General features: G+C 36.6%; 1 protein-coding gene across 2 annotated transcripts; it reads left to right on the top strand.

Moving 5' to 3' along the window:
• The first annotated feature begins 962 nt into the window (after positions 1-962).
• On the top strand, positions 963-17,760 carry nme6 (NME/NM23 nucleoside diphosphate kinase 6). Of its 2 annotated transcripts, none has more exons than XM_015352225.2 (6): positions 963-1,226; positions 1,928-2,044; positions 3,313-3,415; positions 12,077-12,116; positions 14,126-14,286; positions 16,852-17,760. In XM_015352225.2, the coding sequence occupies exons 2-6, from the start codon at positions 1,952-1,954 to the stop codon at positions 17,001-17,003; spliced, it is 549 nt and encodes a 182-aa protein (XP_015207711.1). In that variant the 5' UTR covers positions 963-1,226; positions 1,928-1,951; the 3' UTR covers positions 17,004-17,760. The 2 variants fall into 2 exon arrangements, with proteins under 2 accessions (XP_015207711.1, XP_006626156.1); XM_006626093.3 differs by having other exon boundaries at positions 966-1,226; positions 1,949-2,044.
• The last annotated feature ends 447 nt before the right edge of the window (positions 17,761-18,207 follow it).

Below are 18,207 nucleotides of genomic sequence, written 5' to 3'. Positions count from 1 at the left end.
GAGGTATTAGGACCCACACAGACTGCAGGGTGAGCACCTCTTACTGGTCCCACTTACACCCAGCAGCAACCTTAGTTTTTCCCAGGAGATCTCCCATCCAGGAACTGACCAGGCCCATACCTGCTGAGCTTCAGTGGGTTGCCAGCTGTGAGCTGCAGGGTGATACTGCTGCTACCTCCAGGGCCTCATACTGGTTTATGAAGGTAAAGGCTGAATATCTCTATGGTGTCCCATCCCTACTCCTTGTCCAAGCAACTGCTGCTGCTAATGTGAATGAATCATCCTTTGCCGTGTATCATTATGTTGGGACCAAGATCCCTTGCTTTCAGCTCCAGAGGAAATTTTGCTTGGGAGGAATTTGAGGGGAGAGTACTGTCCTGTTTGGACTTTTTAACTGTTTCCCCTTTTCCACCACAAAATGCAAATTTTCTCCCAAAACTCCCGTGCACCTCTCTCCATCTTTCAACCATTTTCAGTAACTAGCACGTACATTTTCTTGTAGTGATATGCTCCCTCCTGTATTGAACTGCTCCAGTGACCTTTACCTTGTGGCTCACCTTTTCTCGCTTTTTCTGTCAAAAGGGAGAGAGATCCATTTTTTATCTCTTTTCTCCTTGCGATTCAGAGAGATAGCGTCTCCCTGCTTTTACTCCTTCTATGATTAGCACACCCATGAAAAAAAAAATCTGTAACCTGTTTGCTCCCACAAACCGCTACAGCGATCCTCGTTGTAACAATATTTATTAAGCACAATAAAACCCTGTGAGCTCGCAACGTCTTCCTCGTATTATTAATAGATTGATTTAATTACATTTAATTCCCTTAAACTGCTCAAAGAATTAAAAAAAGGCACTGTACGTAGTTTTCTAGATCCGCAACAGACTCGGAACTCACAATTTTTCAAGCTTGTTTTTTAGGGATGTTTTATGTAGTCGGACATAATGTATTGTCAAAGATCTTCTTTTCCATAGGTTTTACTGGATTCATAATATCATATACATATTTTGAAGATAAAATTAATAAAAGTAAAACCATTATTCAACAAAATTGCTTGTAATAACAATCTTTCTCTGTTGTTATTTAAAATTTCTTAAGATTACCACGGGGTACTGACTAGGGACGGAACTTTTCGTAGGCAACATGGCGGCCTCCAGGGAATGTGATTTGGGTAAACGAATGAAGACACATATCTAAATATTAGAATTAGAGCACCTTTTGTCATAGAGGTAAATGCACAGTACTAACAACATAGACTGGCACTTTTGTGAAAAGCTATTGCTGCCCATATTAACATTTCATTTAAGCTAGCGCGAGTTGCCGTTTTTAGTCTGATTTCTTCTTAACAGTAGATCTAGTACTATATTAGTATTATTGTATTTTTATTAAGAGAGAAAAACTCCTAAAGACGACCGGTTCTGTATTCGCCTTGCTCTCACTTAAGACTTGTGTGGGTTACTCTAAAATGAAATATGTATATATGGATGTTTTATTTGAAGTCGTGCCTGCATCAGATAATAACTGTTGGCTATTGAGTTGTACACCACATACAGTACATGGCTTTAGTACACGATTTTGTTTTTCAAAACTGGAGAACGTTTTTTAGTTTCACGTGTTTTTTTTTTTGTGTGTGTGGGGGGGTATTTAACAAAAGAGCAAAACTACAAAAGCTACCGGGTTTCCTGAAATGTGTGCACACAGCATAACTAAAAGAAGAAGAAAAGATATTACGGCACACTTTGTATTTAGTGGATATTTTTCTTAAAATGGAAATTAATATAGATTCATTTTTTTATTGTATTCTCTTGAAGTGTGCACACCTTGTGTTCTCCTGGCTGCGCGAATGTCGTTTTAACGTGTTAAGTAAATATTGGCTGATTTGTTATCATAATACAGTACTGTTATCAAGCGGCAAATTAAATTATCTCAGATTTCTTTTCTTGTTGTCTAGAAAATGATGTTTACAACGTGTCGATATGCAAAGGCACTACAGCTCACCCTGGCTGTAATCAAACCAGATGCAATGGCTCATCCTTTGATACTTGAGGTAAGATATTTTATCAATTTCAGTAATTAAGGCAGTAGGGTAGTTGAGATGCTTTAAGAGCCGGCTGAAAAGGACAAGTTAACTATTTAATGAGAAATGTTAATAAGGAAGCATAGCATTGTCATGATATGACGTTGCCTGAAGAATAGACTCTTGGTAACATGTTTTGAATCATATCTTTAATGGTTATTTTGCCCCTGAGGTTTTGTCTTGATAGAATCGGGTACTTATAATAATATTAAATGTTTTAATCTTTGATTTTAATCAAAATAAAACAATATATGTTTTGTTATTTCAATTTTAATCTGCAATAAAAAGATAAAATGATAAAGAACATAAAAAGAATGAACATGACCTGCTGTATCATAAAGTATTATTTCTAGTGTGTGATGAAAGCTAGGCGAATTAAGTATTGCAAAACATATTCACACTGAACATTTCTTATGGCTCTCATTTGTGTTTTGTGAATTTGAACCGTGTTATATGACAGCCAGCTCTTGTCACATTTCAAACACAAAGTAAGGAAGAGTTTGGAATGAGAGACCTTAATAGAAAACAAGCACAATTCTGTTAGTGCTTGGTGGACCAGTAGGTGGCACTACTCCTTGTGCACCAGAAATTCCATAGCAGTGCCCTAGTATTCGCTGTAGGAGATGACATCCTTCGCAGGCAATATTAAACTGAAGTCCTCCCTCTTGGGTATTTTAAAGTGTCAAGTATCCTGGTGTATTTTCATCCTTTCTCAGCTATTAAAATCCCCCCCTTATTTCAGTTGTTACGGCATCTTCTTATTTTTTCCCACCATGTGTTCTCTGTAGTGGTGTTACTGGTGCATTACAGCTGTTACGAATCACCCAGTGGTGCATAACAGCTGTCAGCATAACAGCTGTCATGAACCTGCAGTTCAGTGTTGGTTCTCTTCTATATGCAGTGGTGGTGCTCTTCTATATGCAGAGCACTCTGGGATATAAAAAGATGTTTACAAATGCAGTCATTACTAATAATGTAAACAACAATAATAGAACTGTGTAATAACTGTTGGACCAAAGTGTTCAATAAGCCTCCTTTTTCCCCTCACAGTACATTGGACTTGTCAATCAGTATCTAATTTCAAGAGTTTTTCAAGCCTGTCTGCATTTCAAAATAATAAAAGAATGAGCTCAAATATAAGCAAAAAAGATTTACTGTGTGTACCTATCAAATATACATGAAGGAAGATGAAATCTGCAGGCACTTGATTTCCCTTTGGGTTTTTTTTTTTAAAACAGGCCCTTCATCAAAAAATCCTTGAGAACCACTTCATTATCATCAAGTCAAAAGATCTAGTTTGGCGAAGAGAGGACTCTCAAAGATTTTATGCTGAACATGCAGGTAAACATTATGATGTAATCAGCTTAAGTGCTTTATTCAAAGAGGCATTATCCTGCAATTTTAGTGTGTGGTTAAGCTGCTTTGAAACTTAATTTGGGCCTTTATATACACAATGGATTTGATTTAGCTTTGAAATAAACTAGTTGTCTTTTCCTGCATGAAAAATTATTGTCATAAGAGAATAGTACAATGTTCCCAGAAGTGCATAATATAATTAACCATTATCAAATAGCAAGGTAGCAAATATTGTGGCCAAAGTAAACAGCTTTGACTTTTTTGACATTTTATAAGTTGGGGCTCAGTGTGCTATGAATATTTTACATTTATGTAAGTATGCTGTGTGATGAAAAAGATCGAGAAACATTGAGACAGGTGATAGTCCTGTTTAACTTCCGTCACACAGCAGTTCACTTAATAGAAGGACAAAAAGCTTGGCAGCAGTCACCATATTATGTCAATTATTTGATAAAGGCAAATATTTAGTGATAAAGTAAACTTTCCTATGGAACATGCAGAGGTATTATAAGTGGTTCAGGTGGGTAGCTGCGTCAGCATGCGTAGTCTGCAAAGGAACAAGTAATAGGTTTATTCCATGCTGAAAAGAGTAGAGAGAAAACACAACGTTTCGGCTGTAGAGCCTTCTTCAGGTGTGAGAAAGACAGGGCAGACAGCAAAGATTAAATAGCACAGGAGAACAAAAGCTGGGAGAGTGGAGGAGCAGGGGAGAGGCAGAGAGGCCACTCAGGTGGTGCGAAGTGGAGAGAGGTGAAGAGAGGGGTGAAGTCAAAACCTGTATGAGAATAGAGAAGATCACACGAAATAAATCTGTCATTGAGAAAAGGGGGATGGTGTGAACCTAGTTTAAGGATGAGTTTAGTTTCTGTTGTCTTTCTGCTATGGGAGTTGAGAAACCCTTCTTTGAGAACAAAGACAGAGAGATCAGTGTGATCAAGGCCGTCAGAGGTGAAATGAGAAACTGTGACCTTGGAGAAATCTGTAATCTTCACTGCCCTAACATGTTCTCTTAAGTGGTCTCCTAGTCTCCTTCCGGTTTCCCTAATGTAGATACCTGGGCATTTTTTGCAGTAGATACAGTAAATGAGGTTGCTGGAGGTACAGCATGTTTTCTGGGTGATCTGGAATTGACCTGAGGGACCCTAAATGAGCGTGTTGCTAGATATGTATTTGCAGGTGATGCAGCGAGTTCTGTTGCAGGGGAAGTTGCCTGGTGGGGATGATTGCTGAGTGTGGTAGAGGGAGCTGTGAACAAGAAGTTTACGTAGACTGGGTGGTAGGAAATGATTGGGCGGTCAGAAAAAAGGGTACCGATGGAGAGGTCGTCCTGTAAAATGGAGTAGTTGTTAATAATGGTCCTGGGGGTAGAAAGTGTGTTAGAGTGGTAGGGAAGTACCAAAGGAATGTGGTTGTGAGACCGGGAGTTCCTGTTCGAGTTGATGATCTGAGGGCTGTTATTATAATAATAATAATTGCTCACACTTATATAGCGCTTTTCTGGACACTCCACTCAAAGCGCTTTACAGGTAATGGGGACTCCCCTCCACCACCACCACCAATGTGCAGCATCCACCTGGATGATGCGACGGCAGCCATAGTGCGCCAGAACGCCAACCACACATCAGCTATTAGTGGGGAGGAGAGCAGAGTAATGAAGCCAATTCATAGAGGGGGATTGTTAGGAGGCCATGATTGATAAAGGCCGATGGGAAATTTGGCCAGGTCGCCGGGGTTACACCCTTACTCTTTTCGAGAAACACCCTGGGATTTTTAATGACCACAGAGAGTCAGGACCTCGGTTTTACGTCTCATCCGAAGGACGGCGCCTGTTTACAGTATAGTGTCCCCGTCACTTAACTGGGGCATTAGGACCCACATGGACTGTAGGGTGAGCGCCCCCTGCTGGCCCCACTAACACCTCTTCCAGCAGCAACCTTAGTTTTTCCCAGGAGGCCCCCCATCCAGGTACTGACCAGGCTCACACCTGCTGAGCTTCAGTGGGCTGCCAGTTGTGAGTTGCAGGGTGATATGGCTGCTGGCCGATATAAGGTTGAAATTAGAAGCCTATGTTCAGTTGCTCTAACAAAAGCAGTAATAGCAAAAGAATTAAAACAACCAATGAATTTAAACAATGAAATTGAGTGTAGAATCCAGTCCCTCCCAGATGATATGAAATAGACCTCCGCACATAGACAATTCAATTACTGCATGGGAAATAGCTCACGTAGCTTTACAAAATTACCAACATAATCATATAGCATGCATGAGAAGAAGAAAGTTGTCTCAGTTTTGCATTTTATTTTCTCTCATTGAGATGTTTGTGACGTCATCTTCATAAGCCTCTGTACAATTCTGTTTTTCTGTCTTCATAAGCCTTTTTATCATATTTTTCTTTAATCACCATGGTGAGGTTTACCTGTTGGTTTGGTTACAAGTGGGCATTGTAAGGTAAGGCCAAAGGAGTCCAACCTTAGGTAAAAAAATTACTCATTACTTTACCTGGGACAGCTAAATAGCAACACAATGGAAGAAAGAAATGATTCATATCTAGAAAAAGATTATTTAACAGAAATGTGCTACAAGTAAAAAAATTGACATATAACACATGAAGTACTGTGATGGATTTCTTTGAGAGAATTTCTTAATCTTTTGAATATGGTTCCTACCTATTTTTGAAAATCTTGCACTTTCATCATGATCTGATACGAAGGCTTTGAAATTTCTATTAACCTGTACTTACTCCCACCTTTCCACCTGTGGACGAAAGAAGCAGTATTTATCCTCGAATCATGTTGTCTGCATCATACTCCAGTACAAAGCTTTTTTTACCACCAGTTACTGTGCCTATGAAGAGTGCATGTAAAATATATAATGAAAAGAATCACATCAAAAAAGCAGTACAGTTAGAAAAGTACAGTAGGAGGACAGGGGTACATTTTCAGGGTATGAAGTGTAAGTACTGCTGTTACATTAAAAGATTTTGTCTAGGGAAGTTGTCTCGGAAAGATACATAAGTACCGTATTAAGGTTACATTAACTGTGTGAATTGAATACCCACTCTAAACCAGTAGTCAGCAGTATTTCACAAGGGGTGTGCTAAGAGTTAGCTCAATTGTCTTTATGGATTTGTGTGCCACTGATACTATTTTATTAATTTTTATTAATTACCCTATGTACATTTTGATTAGTAAGAATTTAGTATTAAAATATAATATCTAAAATGAGATTTTATACCTATTTAGTGTTTTCCCTTGCTGAGTTCTCCAAAACTGGCTGCAGAATTTATTTCATGTCTGAAAATACCTGTTCACAGACGTGTGTTGATCCAAAGGCTTAGAGCAGTGAAAATGGCATTTTATTCAAACATTAGATCTCACTGCATTGGACTTCCAACAGGTTTTGACAGAGACTCTGTTATCGCTTGCTGTATCCTCAAGTGTGTTTTGCAGATCCCAGAACTTCCAGTTCCATAAATCTGAGCACTGTAATTCACTTAGCTGCCTTTCAAAATCCTCAACACCCATTCACTGAAACACTGGAAAACTCATGTCACTGGTTTCAAAGCTGTCTGGTTTAATCAGAAGAGAAAACATTGGTCCAAAATGTTAGAAATCCTCAAATCTGACCTTACATTCTGATGCCAGTTCTTGCATGTATTGTATACTCCAAGCTCAGTATGGATTGTGCAATTTTTTAAAAGCTCGTAAAGATGTTGCAAATGGTGGAAAGTCGAGGTGTCAGTGCCCTGAGAAAAAATGGCAGTTGTTGCAAAACAATTTGTTAAAAATTAAAATAAAAAAAAGATCCTTAGAAGCCTAATCTGCACCCTTCAGGCAAAGGTTCAGTTTATGCATGTGTGTGGTGATATGAAACAAACATTTGTTTTACAACCCATTTTTCAGTTCGGGGTAGTTTTGGTCTTATTTGACAAAAAAGGTCTTGATTGCATCAAGACAGTCCACAAAGCATGTCAAAAGCTAATTAGCAATGAGCATTGCTATGAAAGAGAATGTCCTTGTATGAACTTCCCATCTCCTGAAGCAGAGTTTGAAACTGTCTGTGCTTCAAGGCAGATCAAGCAACAAGAAAATTAACTATTTTCACCCCTGTAGTCATCACAATATTAAGCTCATAATTAAAAATCTTGCCACAAAGAGTTTCCTAAAGAATAATGCAATGAAAATTTGTCATGGCATGGCCTATATTATCCTCAATTATCTTTACAAATCCTTTCTATTTTCTGACCATAGCAGGTGCACCAACAGTTGTCACAGAAAATATTTTCCTAATATCAGGATCTTTCGTCAAAATGATTAATAAACATTCTTAGCTCTATCTTCCCCTGTAGTTGTGTATGCTTTAGTTTTAGGCAGCACAGCTCTTCTCAGATTCTATCTGAGTCACAGTATCTTGCAAGAATTGCCAATTGCAGTATGCCATCTATATCAATGCACTCATCAAGGGTTTGGTAACATTTTACTCCTTTTTACTTATGCAACTCTCCACTGCTCCTTAATTCTAGAGTTGATTGTGTCTTTGTTGGGTAAACCATTAAACAAAACATCTGAACAGCTAAGAAAAGCCTCTTTTATATTCCTCATCTTTCCGTGTTTTGAGATTCTGTAACGTGCTTCTGTGGCTTGATTTCTGCTTACACAGAAGTTAGTAAAGATGCTGCTTTGTTTTCTGTACCTCGCTGTGGTCGGCTTGGTAGACTCAGTCTTGTCTGCATCATCCTTAAAGTGTTTGTCATGTTTTGGCTGAAAATGTTGTTGGACACTTGATGTGTGACAAACCACTCCCTCACGACATAGAGCGCAAACGGCACAGTCTTTATTTTGAATAAATCTATATTCATCTCGCCAAAAGGGCTGAAATGAGTGAATGTCTGTCTTTGCTTTTTTTTTTGGCAACTGCCATTTTGCCCAATATGTTTGACTTTCCACTTAAGTTTGTCCTTGATTCTTCATGTGGTAGTGCATTTAATCTAAACTTCTCTATTGGTGTCAAATATTTTTTCCTGCTTTTGCGTCATCAGTCAGTCCGAGTAATTGATTGCTGAGGGTGGGCTGAAATTTAATTATTCAGGACAATTTCTTATAAGCTGTTTTTATTTCACAAGAGGGGGAGATTGGCTTCTGATATGGAGGAAGAGCTGTCGGTGGCTAAAGGTTTCTGATTAAGTCAGAAAAGCAGCTTCGGCTCTTCCTGTCTTTTTAAGCGGTTAATGGAATTAATTTACATTTCAGAACAGAAATCATCACATTCATTTTCATTTTGTGTTATTTTTTTCCAATGAGAAGTAGAATTTAGCCAGTTGTCCTTCCACCTGACAACAGATCATAAGATGCTATATAACTGGCCACAACAGGCATCTTAGTTGTCTTACTGTCATTATGCTGCTTTTTAGCTGATTTGCCACTCTGACTTTATTAATTCTATCTGGATACATTTTTATGTTGAGATGTTCATCCAGGAGGAGGTTAACACATTTAGGAAGTTTAAAAATTAAAGCAGTGGTGTTTTATAATTCATATTCAGTATTACAGTTTTATGCAAAAGTTTGGGCGCTTCTGGTCAAATTGCATGTTTCACAAGTGAAAAGTAGTGAACACAACTCTGCAGGGTACAAATGTAAACATGACATATTTCTGCAGTTTTTAATGCACTCATTTAATTTACTATTTATTTCCTGAGTTTAACATATTCGGAAAAAAATAAAACCGTCAGTGTGGCATGTGCAACAGTTTGAACAACCTGTCAGTCAGTACTTAGTAACACCTCCTTTGGCAGGAATCGCAACTTCTCGTAGCCTGCTTAGAGTCTTTCTATTCTTGCTTTAGGAATTTAGGAATCTGCTTCCAGATCTTGTTTTGACTTCAGCAGTTTCCCTTATCTACCATTTCGTAATGGTGTTTCTGACAGTGGAAAGTCCAAGCTGGAAGCATTTAGATTTGTTTGTATAGAAACCTTCCCTTGCTTTGTAAAAGTCAATTATCTTAATTTTCAAGTCCTCAGTCAGTTGTTTAGAGGAGCCCATGATTGTTTAGAGAAGGCACAACATCCTGAGAGGTTAGGAGGGTCAGAGTATTTATTCAACTCTTGAATTGTCTTCACCTGGCTTAATTCAATGCCTTAAGAGTCAATAAGTTTTGAGGCCTTAAAAAAAGTATTAATGAATCAACTGGAATGGTACCCAAACTTTTTAATATGCCACATTCTGTTATTTATTTTTGTTCAATCTATTATATTCAGCAAATAAATAGTAATTGTGCATTAAGATGTGCAGGAATATATCAAGTTAAAGTTTGTACAATGCAGAACTTATTTTCATTTAGAAAAGCAGTGAAACGTGCAATTTGACCAGGGGTGCCTAACTTTCATACAATTGTATGTGAACAACAATACGTTGTCCCACATAATACACCTGTTATATTTGTGTTGCTGCTGTATTGTCAAAATGATCTGTTTTGCTTATTGAATTTGTTTTCTGGTCATTCAAAATTGAGCTCCCAAATATGAAAACATGCACAGGCATCACAGGATGATATGAAATCAGATGTGTAGACTGGTATAAGTAATTCAATATTTATATGTTACTCTTCAAACGTGTAGACTGGTATAAGTAATTCAGTATTTATATGTTATTCTTCAAATATGTAGACTGGTATAAGTAAATCAATATGTATATGTTATTCTTCAAATATGTAGACTGGTATAAGTAATTCAATATGTATATGTTACTCTTCTGTTGGTACAATAGGTACAGAAGATGTAAAGAGACATTTAAAACTTCTAGACTGTGGTGTTTAGGATTAGAGTTGTGCAGTCCTACCTTAAAGTGTAAAATTATTGGAAGCAATGTTCTAGTATTTCATGAAAAGACATGAGTAGAAGTTTTTAATAACATTTGTTATGTGCTGTTCGCTTTATACACAAAGCACATGGCAATACAGGTGGATAGAACTATAATTTGACTCATTAACTAAGGCAGATCATTAGGACAGATATTCTTTTCTTGGTTAATGTCATAAAGATGTGTTTGCCACTGTGAACACAATGTAGAGAACATCTTCTTTTACCACAGTAGGAAATGAATGATTATAGCAGAAGAGCACATTAGCAACTCATTAACATACTAATAAAGCCAGGTTTCTATTAAAATATTCATGGCAAGTAGGAGCTCTGTCTGAAGGCCGGTTTGTAGAGTTGTTTTAGAGGTTTGTGCTGTTGGCTGAGAGAACAGGGGTCCCTTGGAGGTCAAGGACAGCAGGACAGTCACTGCTGCTCACAGGAGACCAGGAGTTCAAGTCCACAGGCTAAGCAGCAGAAAGACGATGCTTGACAATGACAACAGTTAAAAACAGAAGAGTTATTTGTATGCCGACTTCATTTTTTCTTATCAAGGAACCAAAATCTCTAGCTTCACCAAAAATCTATTTTTTTCTACCTACCACCTAAAAATGAATGAATGAATGAATGAATGAATGAATGATGTCATGTCTGTATGAGGAACTTTTCTGTCTTTACCCTGCAGGTTTTCTTGCTGCTTCCTTCCCAGATTGAAGTCCTGATCTTGCAACTGAAAGTGTAACAGTGATAAATGCAGGAGTGTTCCCAGAGGCAATTTTTCATTTTCATTATTTGGGGTTTGAGCCTCTGTTACAGTAGATCTTTCATTCAAGGACTGGGGTATTATATTAAATGCCAGCACTACTTGGTTCATTCTATAAATCACTTAAGACAGAGTAACTTGATTGAATAATAATTTCTAAATCTGTGTTTTATTGTAAAGGAACAAGTAAAGGTTTATTCCATGCTGAAAAGAGAAGAAAAGAAACAATGTTTTGGCTGTGGAGCCTTCTTCAGGTGTTTTATTGTAAGGTGATGAGCATCCTCTAAGGCTTTCAGGTATTCTGTTTTAGGTGGTTGAAGATTTCTGAGCTATCAGGCATTGTGGTCAGAGCTGCGGTTTAAATGTATGCAGCCCCCACATGTTTCTTAGATGAAATACCCTTTGCTGAGACCAGCTCCTGCTTCGAATACTGATGGGAACAGAACATGAATAGTTTGTCTGCAGGCTTTCTCTTCGGTGAGGTGGGGTACCCGAAGCTCTGTACCCTATTAGCACTACCAAGCATTACCTCTGACTAACAGACTAGTTTCGCAAACAAATATATTATGTAATTCTTTTGTCGATTTTTTCATAAAGAAAACTTAAAGGGTGTATTTCTAGAGTTTAGCAGTTGTGTTCAATTATTTTAGTGCAGTTTTCCAGTTGTTTTATGTGAGTGTATGTGTTTCTGCAATAATGTACTGAGATGCTATCTATTCTAGTATAATGCTGAATAATTTAATGCATACAAAAAAGACATTTAGTTGATATTTTGATTAATAATAAATGGAGACCTATTTTCCCTTGTTGAACAGAACCTTTGAATGCAGTGTGTGAAGTAGCATATTAAAGTCCTATATTTTATGCTTCCTGTTGCTGGTACTTCATAAACATTCAACACATGTTGACTCCAGAAGAAGCATTATTGTTCATTATATTAAAAATGAAGAAAAATTAGTCAATAAAGTCAATAAAGATACCATTTTTTTATAAAATACTGTATATTCATATGATTTTTATCTTTATTACAGGAAGATTCTTCTACCAAAGGCTGGTTGAATTTATGTCAAGGTAATCTTTTAAGTGAAACTAGAAAGTATACAGCAGAGAATGTATTTTCATTCTTGGAATTAAACTAACTGGTAGATAGTGTATTTCCTTCTGTCTTGCAACTGAGAGGTTTTAGAAGTATTGGCCTGAATCTCAGTGCTGCAATTCAGGTGTGCTGCTCAGCAATTGAACCATGAAAACTTGGTAACCACCATCCCCGTCTCTCTCTGGCTTCTGCACACACAGATAAGTACACTATGTGCTTACACATATGCAAATCATTAAACATCTGGATATAATGATGCTGTTTTTATTGTCTAACGAGAACTCTGTAATCTCTGCTTATCTACTCTGAGTGATCACATGCATAAATTGGATTGGATTTAGTCATAAAAACTTGCAATGTGAACATTTGATAAGGAATATGTACTTCTCATACATAGAGTTTTTTAGACTTTGATATTAAGCAGCAAAGCAGGTACTGGAATACAGTGATCAAGCCAAAAGCTGTGTAAAAACACATTTTGAGCACGTATGACACATAAAAAGCTTCAGGTTGTAGCCAAAGAACAAACTAAAGCTACAGAGGATTAAAAAAACTAGTGCATTCAACACTACATTTGCTTTGTATAGGGATTTCTTTACTTTTGTCTGCTTAAAGAAATATTTATTCACATAAAATGATAACGATTGCAATGATATGATAATGATAAAGCAATTTGGAAAGTTTAACTTGTGATTCTTCATCAGAAGAGCAAGACACAAATTCTTGTGCAAATTCAGTTTTCTTGAGCTCAATAAGTACAGCACTTGGATGCAAGGCAGACACACCATAATGGTTTCCCAACATGTATATATATATACAGTACAGGCTCGGAAAGAAGGTTGTTTCACACCTTTGAGTGTTTGATCTGTTGTTTTGATGTTTGTAATATCCTTTGATATGTGATTACTTCTACTCTTAACACCTTGTGGAAGGAGATTAGTTGCTGAAGCTGTTAATACAAGTCTGCTTCATCCTGTCTTAACACCCCCACAATTACTTTACTACCTTCCCCTATGTAGGTAAATAATAATATTGTTGGATATATTCCATAAATGTGAATCCCACTTCACCAGAGTGATGTTTGTAAAACTGGATCTGAGTTTTCTTCATGGGAAAATCCTATTTCTGTGATTTATACACCTGAAACTTCTGTAAACCATATAATTTTTCTAATCTCTGTATTTGTGAAAAACTATTAATGAAAAACATCTTATGAAGGTCTGTTATTACTATGTGACAAACATTTAGTATGCATGTCTTTCAATGCTTTCAGACATAGAGTATGTTGACAAGAAAACAAGAAAAAATGATCAAATGAAAATGCTTTGAAATGTGAAATAAACAAATTTAGCTATTAAACTATTTTTAATATACTATTTGTAATTTTTTATATAAAATGTAATAAAATGTCACAGTACCTCACTGCTTAGTTCTCAAATTGTGAATGAATTTTTCCACATTTTTGTCAGGGCTTTCTTTAATGGGCACTTCGATTAACAATTCCAAAGCCCCATATGTCCCTCCTATCTGAGATTCATGGAAGTGAGATCTGTGTGATGACAGTTAGGACCTGTAACCAAGGCAACAGGGTCCAGGAACATGTCTCTGTATTAAGACTCGTGGAGGCTGAGTGAAAAGGTGCCTTAAACGTTATGTGAACAAGTTAAGAATAAATCAAAAATATTAAATATCTGGCTAAACTGACACGTACAGTATGTTATTTGGTTTACTCTTTGTCTGAGCACAATATTACACCTTACCTGTTGTCATATTAAATTAGGGTGAAGCTGTACCTTGCAGTTTGTAAGACTGTATCAAGGTGTTACACACTGGAATTAATGAAAAAAAAACCAAAAAAAAACAATGGAGCAGTACATGAAAGTTTATTTTTTGTAACATTTTGAGTTTAGTTTCTTTACTACATCATTTTAAATGTACTTGTTTCAGCCAGCCTGTTTTAGTAGTTTTATCATCCTTATTACAGTGGCCCAATGCGGGCTTATATCTTGGCCAGAGAAAATGCAATTTCTCAGTGGAGGGAGCTGATGGGACCCACTAAAGTTTTTAGAGCTCGATATACAGCACCTACATCCATTCGGGGTGTGTATGGACTGACAGATACCAGGAATACTACACATGGCTCAGGTAATATTCACACTATAATAATGTTTAATCCTTGGAAAGTGAAGTAGACCTAAATGTTAAATGAGTTTTAAAATGCTTGTCCTCTTGTTTCATTATTGCCAGGAAGTCCATGCCTTTGAGTGATTTTGAAAAAACACCTACATACTATCTGTTTTTTTCTGGTTTTGCACTTTTATCATTACTGTTTTATCACTACTGTTGTTTTTTTAATATATGGTCTTTTTTTTAATTTTGCAAATATAATTAATCAAAATACAAAACAAAAATGTCAAAAATTGCAACTTCCAAGATGGAAAAAAGGGGAAAGGACAGAAAAGACACATCTGGAAGATGAGATCATGGACTAAATGTTATTTACTTCTACTTACCAAAAGAGCATTTTCTGCAAATGAATCTAACCAAGTCTCCATTTAGCTTCATGAAAGCTTTTTGGCTGCACTCAGACCTGCAAATAAAGCATGCTGCACCTTGACCATTGGAAGTAACATGAGACTTGATCAGTCACAATGAGAAGGAACAGTCACACCTAAAAAGCACATTAGTCATACAGACTCATTACTGTTATTTTACAAAGGTCCTCTATTGTTTATCTGGCAGTCCCTGTTCCACCAGAGCTTAGAGAATAAAGGCTGCATCTCCTGCTCTCCAGTCTCACAATCGCAATATTACGTTCACATCATCACATTAATTCCATTCTCAAATTGCAATCCACAATATAATTAAGGTCATGTTCTCATTATACACAAGCACTCCAGGTTTCTTTCACTCTTCTCACTCACCTGTCACTCCTCACTCGTCTTCGGACGTGACCAGGCAGGTTGATGTCCGACAGGACACCAGGTCTTCCTTCTGTCCGTTTTGTGTCTGTGTTTTTTGTTTGTTTTTTGTCTACAGACACAAATACTTGTTGCACAGTTTTTAATTATCCCAGTCACGTCTGCTGTCCACACCTGCTGCTTCTCTGGTGACTGCAGCCGTTAGCGTCTGCTGCTACATAAGGGTAGCCAGAGCCTCAGTGGATGGCATGGACTTCTGCTGCATTAATTAATTAGCTCACAGCTTTCCTGTCTCTCTGCCATGTCACCTTTCTCTCAGACACCAGCACCTTCAGCTGACGGCTACATCTACTGCTCTACCATGTCACCTTCCCAGTGTCCTCAGTCACACAACACACAGGAACTCGGACCCTTTCCCGGCTGCGGCCAGCAGCCCTGGGATGCCCAACCATGCTGCTTCCCTGGTGAACACAAACACAGACACCCAACAGGCCGCTTTCTGTGGGATCAGGAGAACCTTATGACACAGACTTCTGTTTTCAGAGGGCTTTTCTGCTTCTCCAGAGAGTTTAGAGAGCCCATTTGATTAGGGTGACTCACGGCTACAATAATTCCCTGCAGTTGTGACCTCCAAGATGAAAACCAGCTATGGACCTATCACAGTATTCCTGTTGTTGCCTTGACAAGACTTCAGTTAGTCATCCAAAGAAAAGGCTCTTTTCCCAAACTTCAACAAACGGTGAATCTTTTCGCTGCAATGCAAATACATGATGTGGTGCACTCTTTTATGTTTAGTCACATTGCTTTGTATGAAGAAATTTCTTCTGGGAGAACCTGCACACTGTGCCTAAACAAGATTATCTATAAATCTCAAATAGAGCGTGTACAAACATGAGCTGCTTTACAAAGCAGCATGAAGGTTTTAGAAAATCAAATGCCGAATGGAATACATACTGTGTGTTCCAGGGCTGATTCTGCTCAATTTATTTTAACAGGATGTGTGCTGTCTTCGAGGTATTTTGTTTGCAGTCTAGAATACAGAAGTAACAAAAATGTTTTTCTACCAGTGAGACATTTTACAATCCTATGACACACTGCTGTTTTTTTCCAACCAGGTTGTTTTTTTTTTCCTTTAAAATGTAGCAGGAGTGCAACAAATTCTTAATATCTAAACAGTCTTTCTGATGTCATTTGGGAGTTACAGATATTTAGATGCATGATATTAAAATGTAATAAGACATGTTATAATAATTGTTTTTAAAGTATTTTATAAATCTTTTTACATCCTTTGAAAACTTAATGGCTGTTTAAGTCAAACATTTTACAAGATAAAGAAAGAGGTGCTACATTTAAAATATCTAGGAAGGAAATATGAATCATGCCACATTTATTAGTCTGTGTTGATAAAAAAGAACAGTTGCTTTACTATTTACTTTTTAGACAAGTTAAATATTTTTATATAAAGAATGTATCCTTCGCCTTTAGTTATGTGTTTTTTGTTGATATCAGCTCCTATTACAAGCCCTTAAAAGGAGAAAGGGTTTATTTGTAGGCTGAAATAGACTTTTGTCTAATTGAGTGTGAAACATTTAACTGTACTACACAGATTATAGCTCAGCTATGATAAAGTGACTTGTTTTGACAATGAAATGACAATGGTTCTGTCCATCTGTAAAAAACAAGATTCTAGAGTTATATTATTTTGTTAAAAATGCCATATGAGTAGTGAAAGAACTGTGTTAAATGAAATACTTGTGTTCACAGTTTAAATGTGTTTGTATACCCTCAGATTCTGCGCAGTCTGCCAGCAGAGAGATAGCTTTTTTCTTCCCAGAGTTCAATATGAAGGAATGGACTGAGAAGGAGGAGCCATTGGTCAGGGCTGGACATGTAGTTTATGATAAGGAGAAACAGATTCATGTTCTCAAAAAAGAGGTTTGATATTAGAAAGGTCAATTTACCAACAGACTGCAAATTGCTGTGCAAAAATGTGTTGATATATCTGTCTATGAACTGTATTTTTTCATGTATTGATTTTTGTAGCAATGTAAAATTAATATTGCACATCTGCAGAATTGTAAATAGTAAGGACATGGTCTAGCTAGAAGACTGACTAACTGAATGCAAGCAAGCATTCAGTTAACCCTTTCATTATTTCTGCTTAATCCCTGCTTTTCTACTTTAAACACATCTGCGTGTGTGATAATGAATTTCTTGGCTTGGATTAATTCATTATTAGGCTAGTGTTTAGCAAAAGTGTTTTCCTACATTACATTTGTAATGCTCATTTTTATATATGTGTTTATTATGGTAAAGGCACCAATTGTCATACGTACTCATGTATTATTCTGTCTTTTTGCAAACTGTTCATAAACAGCAAGAAACAAGCCTTGTAAAATCATAATTATCCTTTTGATTTTTTTCTCTTCTCTTCTGATCTGTTCAGTTTGAAATTGAATTGGAAGAATTAATTTATGAAAGATTTATATAGGTGCCTTTAATATTGTGCTCCAAGGTATGAATGAGAAAATACGTTTATTTACCCTGTTTATACAAGCAGGATTTGTTTTTATTTGAAAGGGAGTATCTGGTGATGTTATTTTACAGTATGTACTATTAAGATGCCTTGAAATCTTGGGAATATTTTCTAATAATGGCTGCTTGATATAAAATGTTTAAATAAAATATTTAAAGGTAACTCTGTGATTTTTATTTTGCCAAATGCTTCGTCCTTTGAATTACAACCAATGGGAAAAGAGAGCAGAATTCTTTATTGTTAATATTCTAGTTTAATGTAACAGACATAAAAAAATGATTCACCCAGTTGTGCTTTGAATTTCCAATAAATGATCAGATATAAACAATTAAACTGATCCCCAGAATAAAAAAAAAGTTTTCATTTTTATTTTTAAAAGATTTTTTATTTAGTATTTAAAGAATTGCTGTCCACTAGGTGAAATGTAATACTCCTTGTCTTCTGCATATTCTCTACTTATACAAAATTAAGTACACTAGTTAATACTGTATAACACTAACACTGGCTACTTTTTATAAAATTAGCTGATTTATTAAGGACTTTACATGAGAATTGACGTCTTTTTTGTTTCTCGAAGAAATATGAGTATTCATGAAATTATGATTACTT

The sequence above is a fragment of the Lepisosteus oculatus genome, chromosome 2, assembly GCF_040954835.1.
Source record: "Lepisosteus oculatus isolate fLepOcu1 chromosome 2, fLepOcu1.hap2, whole genome shotgun sequence".
Lineage (NCBI taxonomy): Eukaryota > Metazoa > Chordata > Actinopteri > Semionotiformes > Lepisosteidae > Lepisosteus > Lepisosteus oculatus.
The sequence above is the reverse complement of the archived record's forward strand: the minus strand, read 5'-3'. Positions and strand labels throughout refer to the sequence as shown.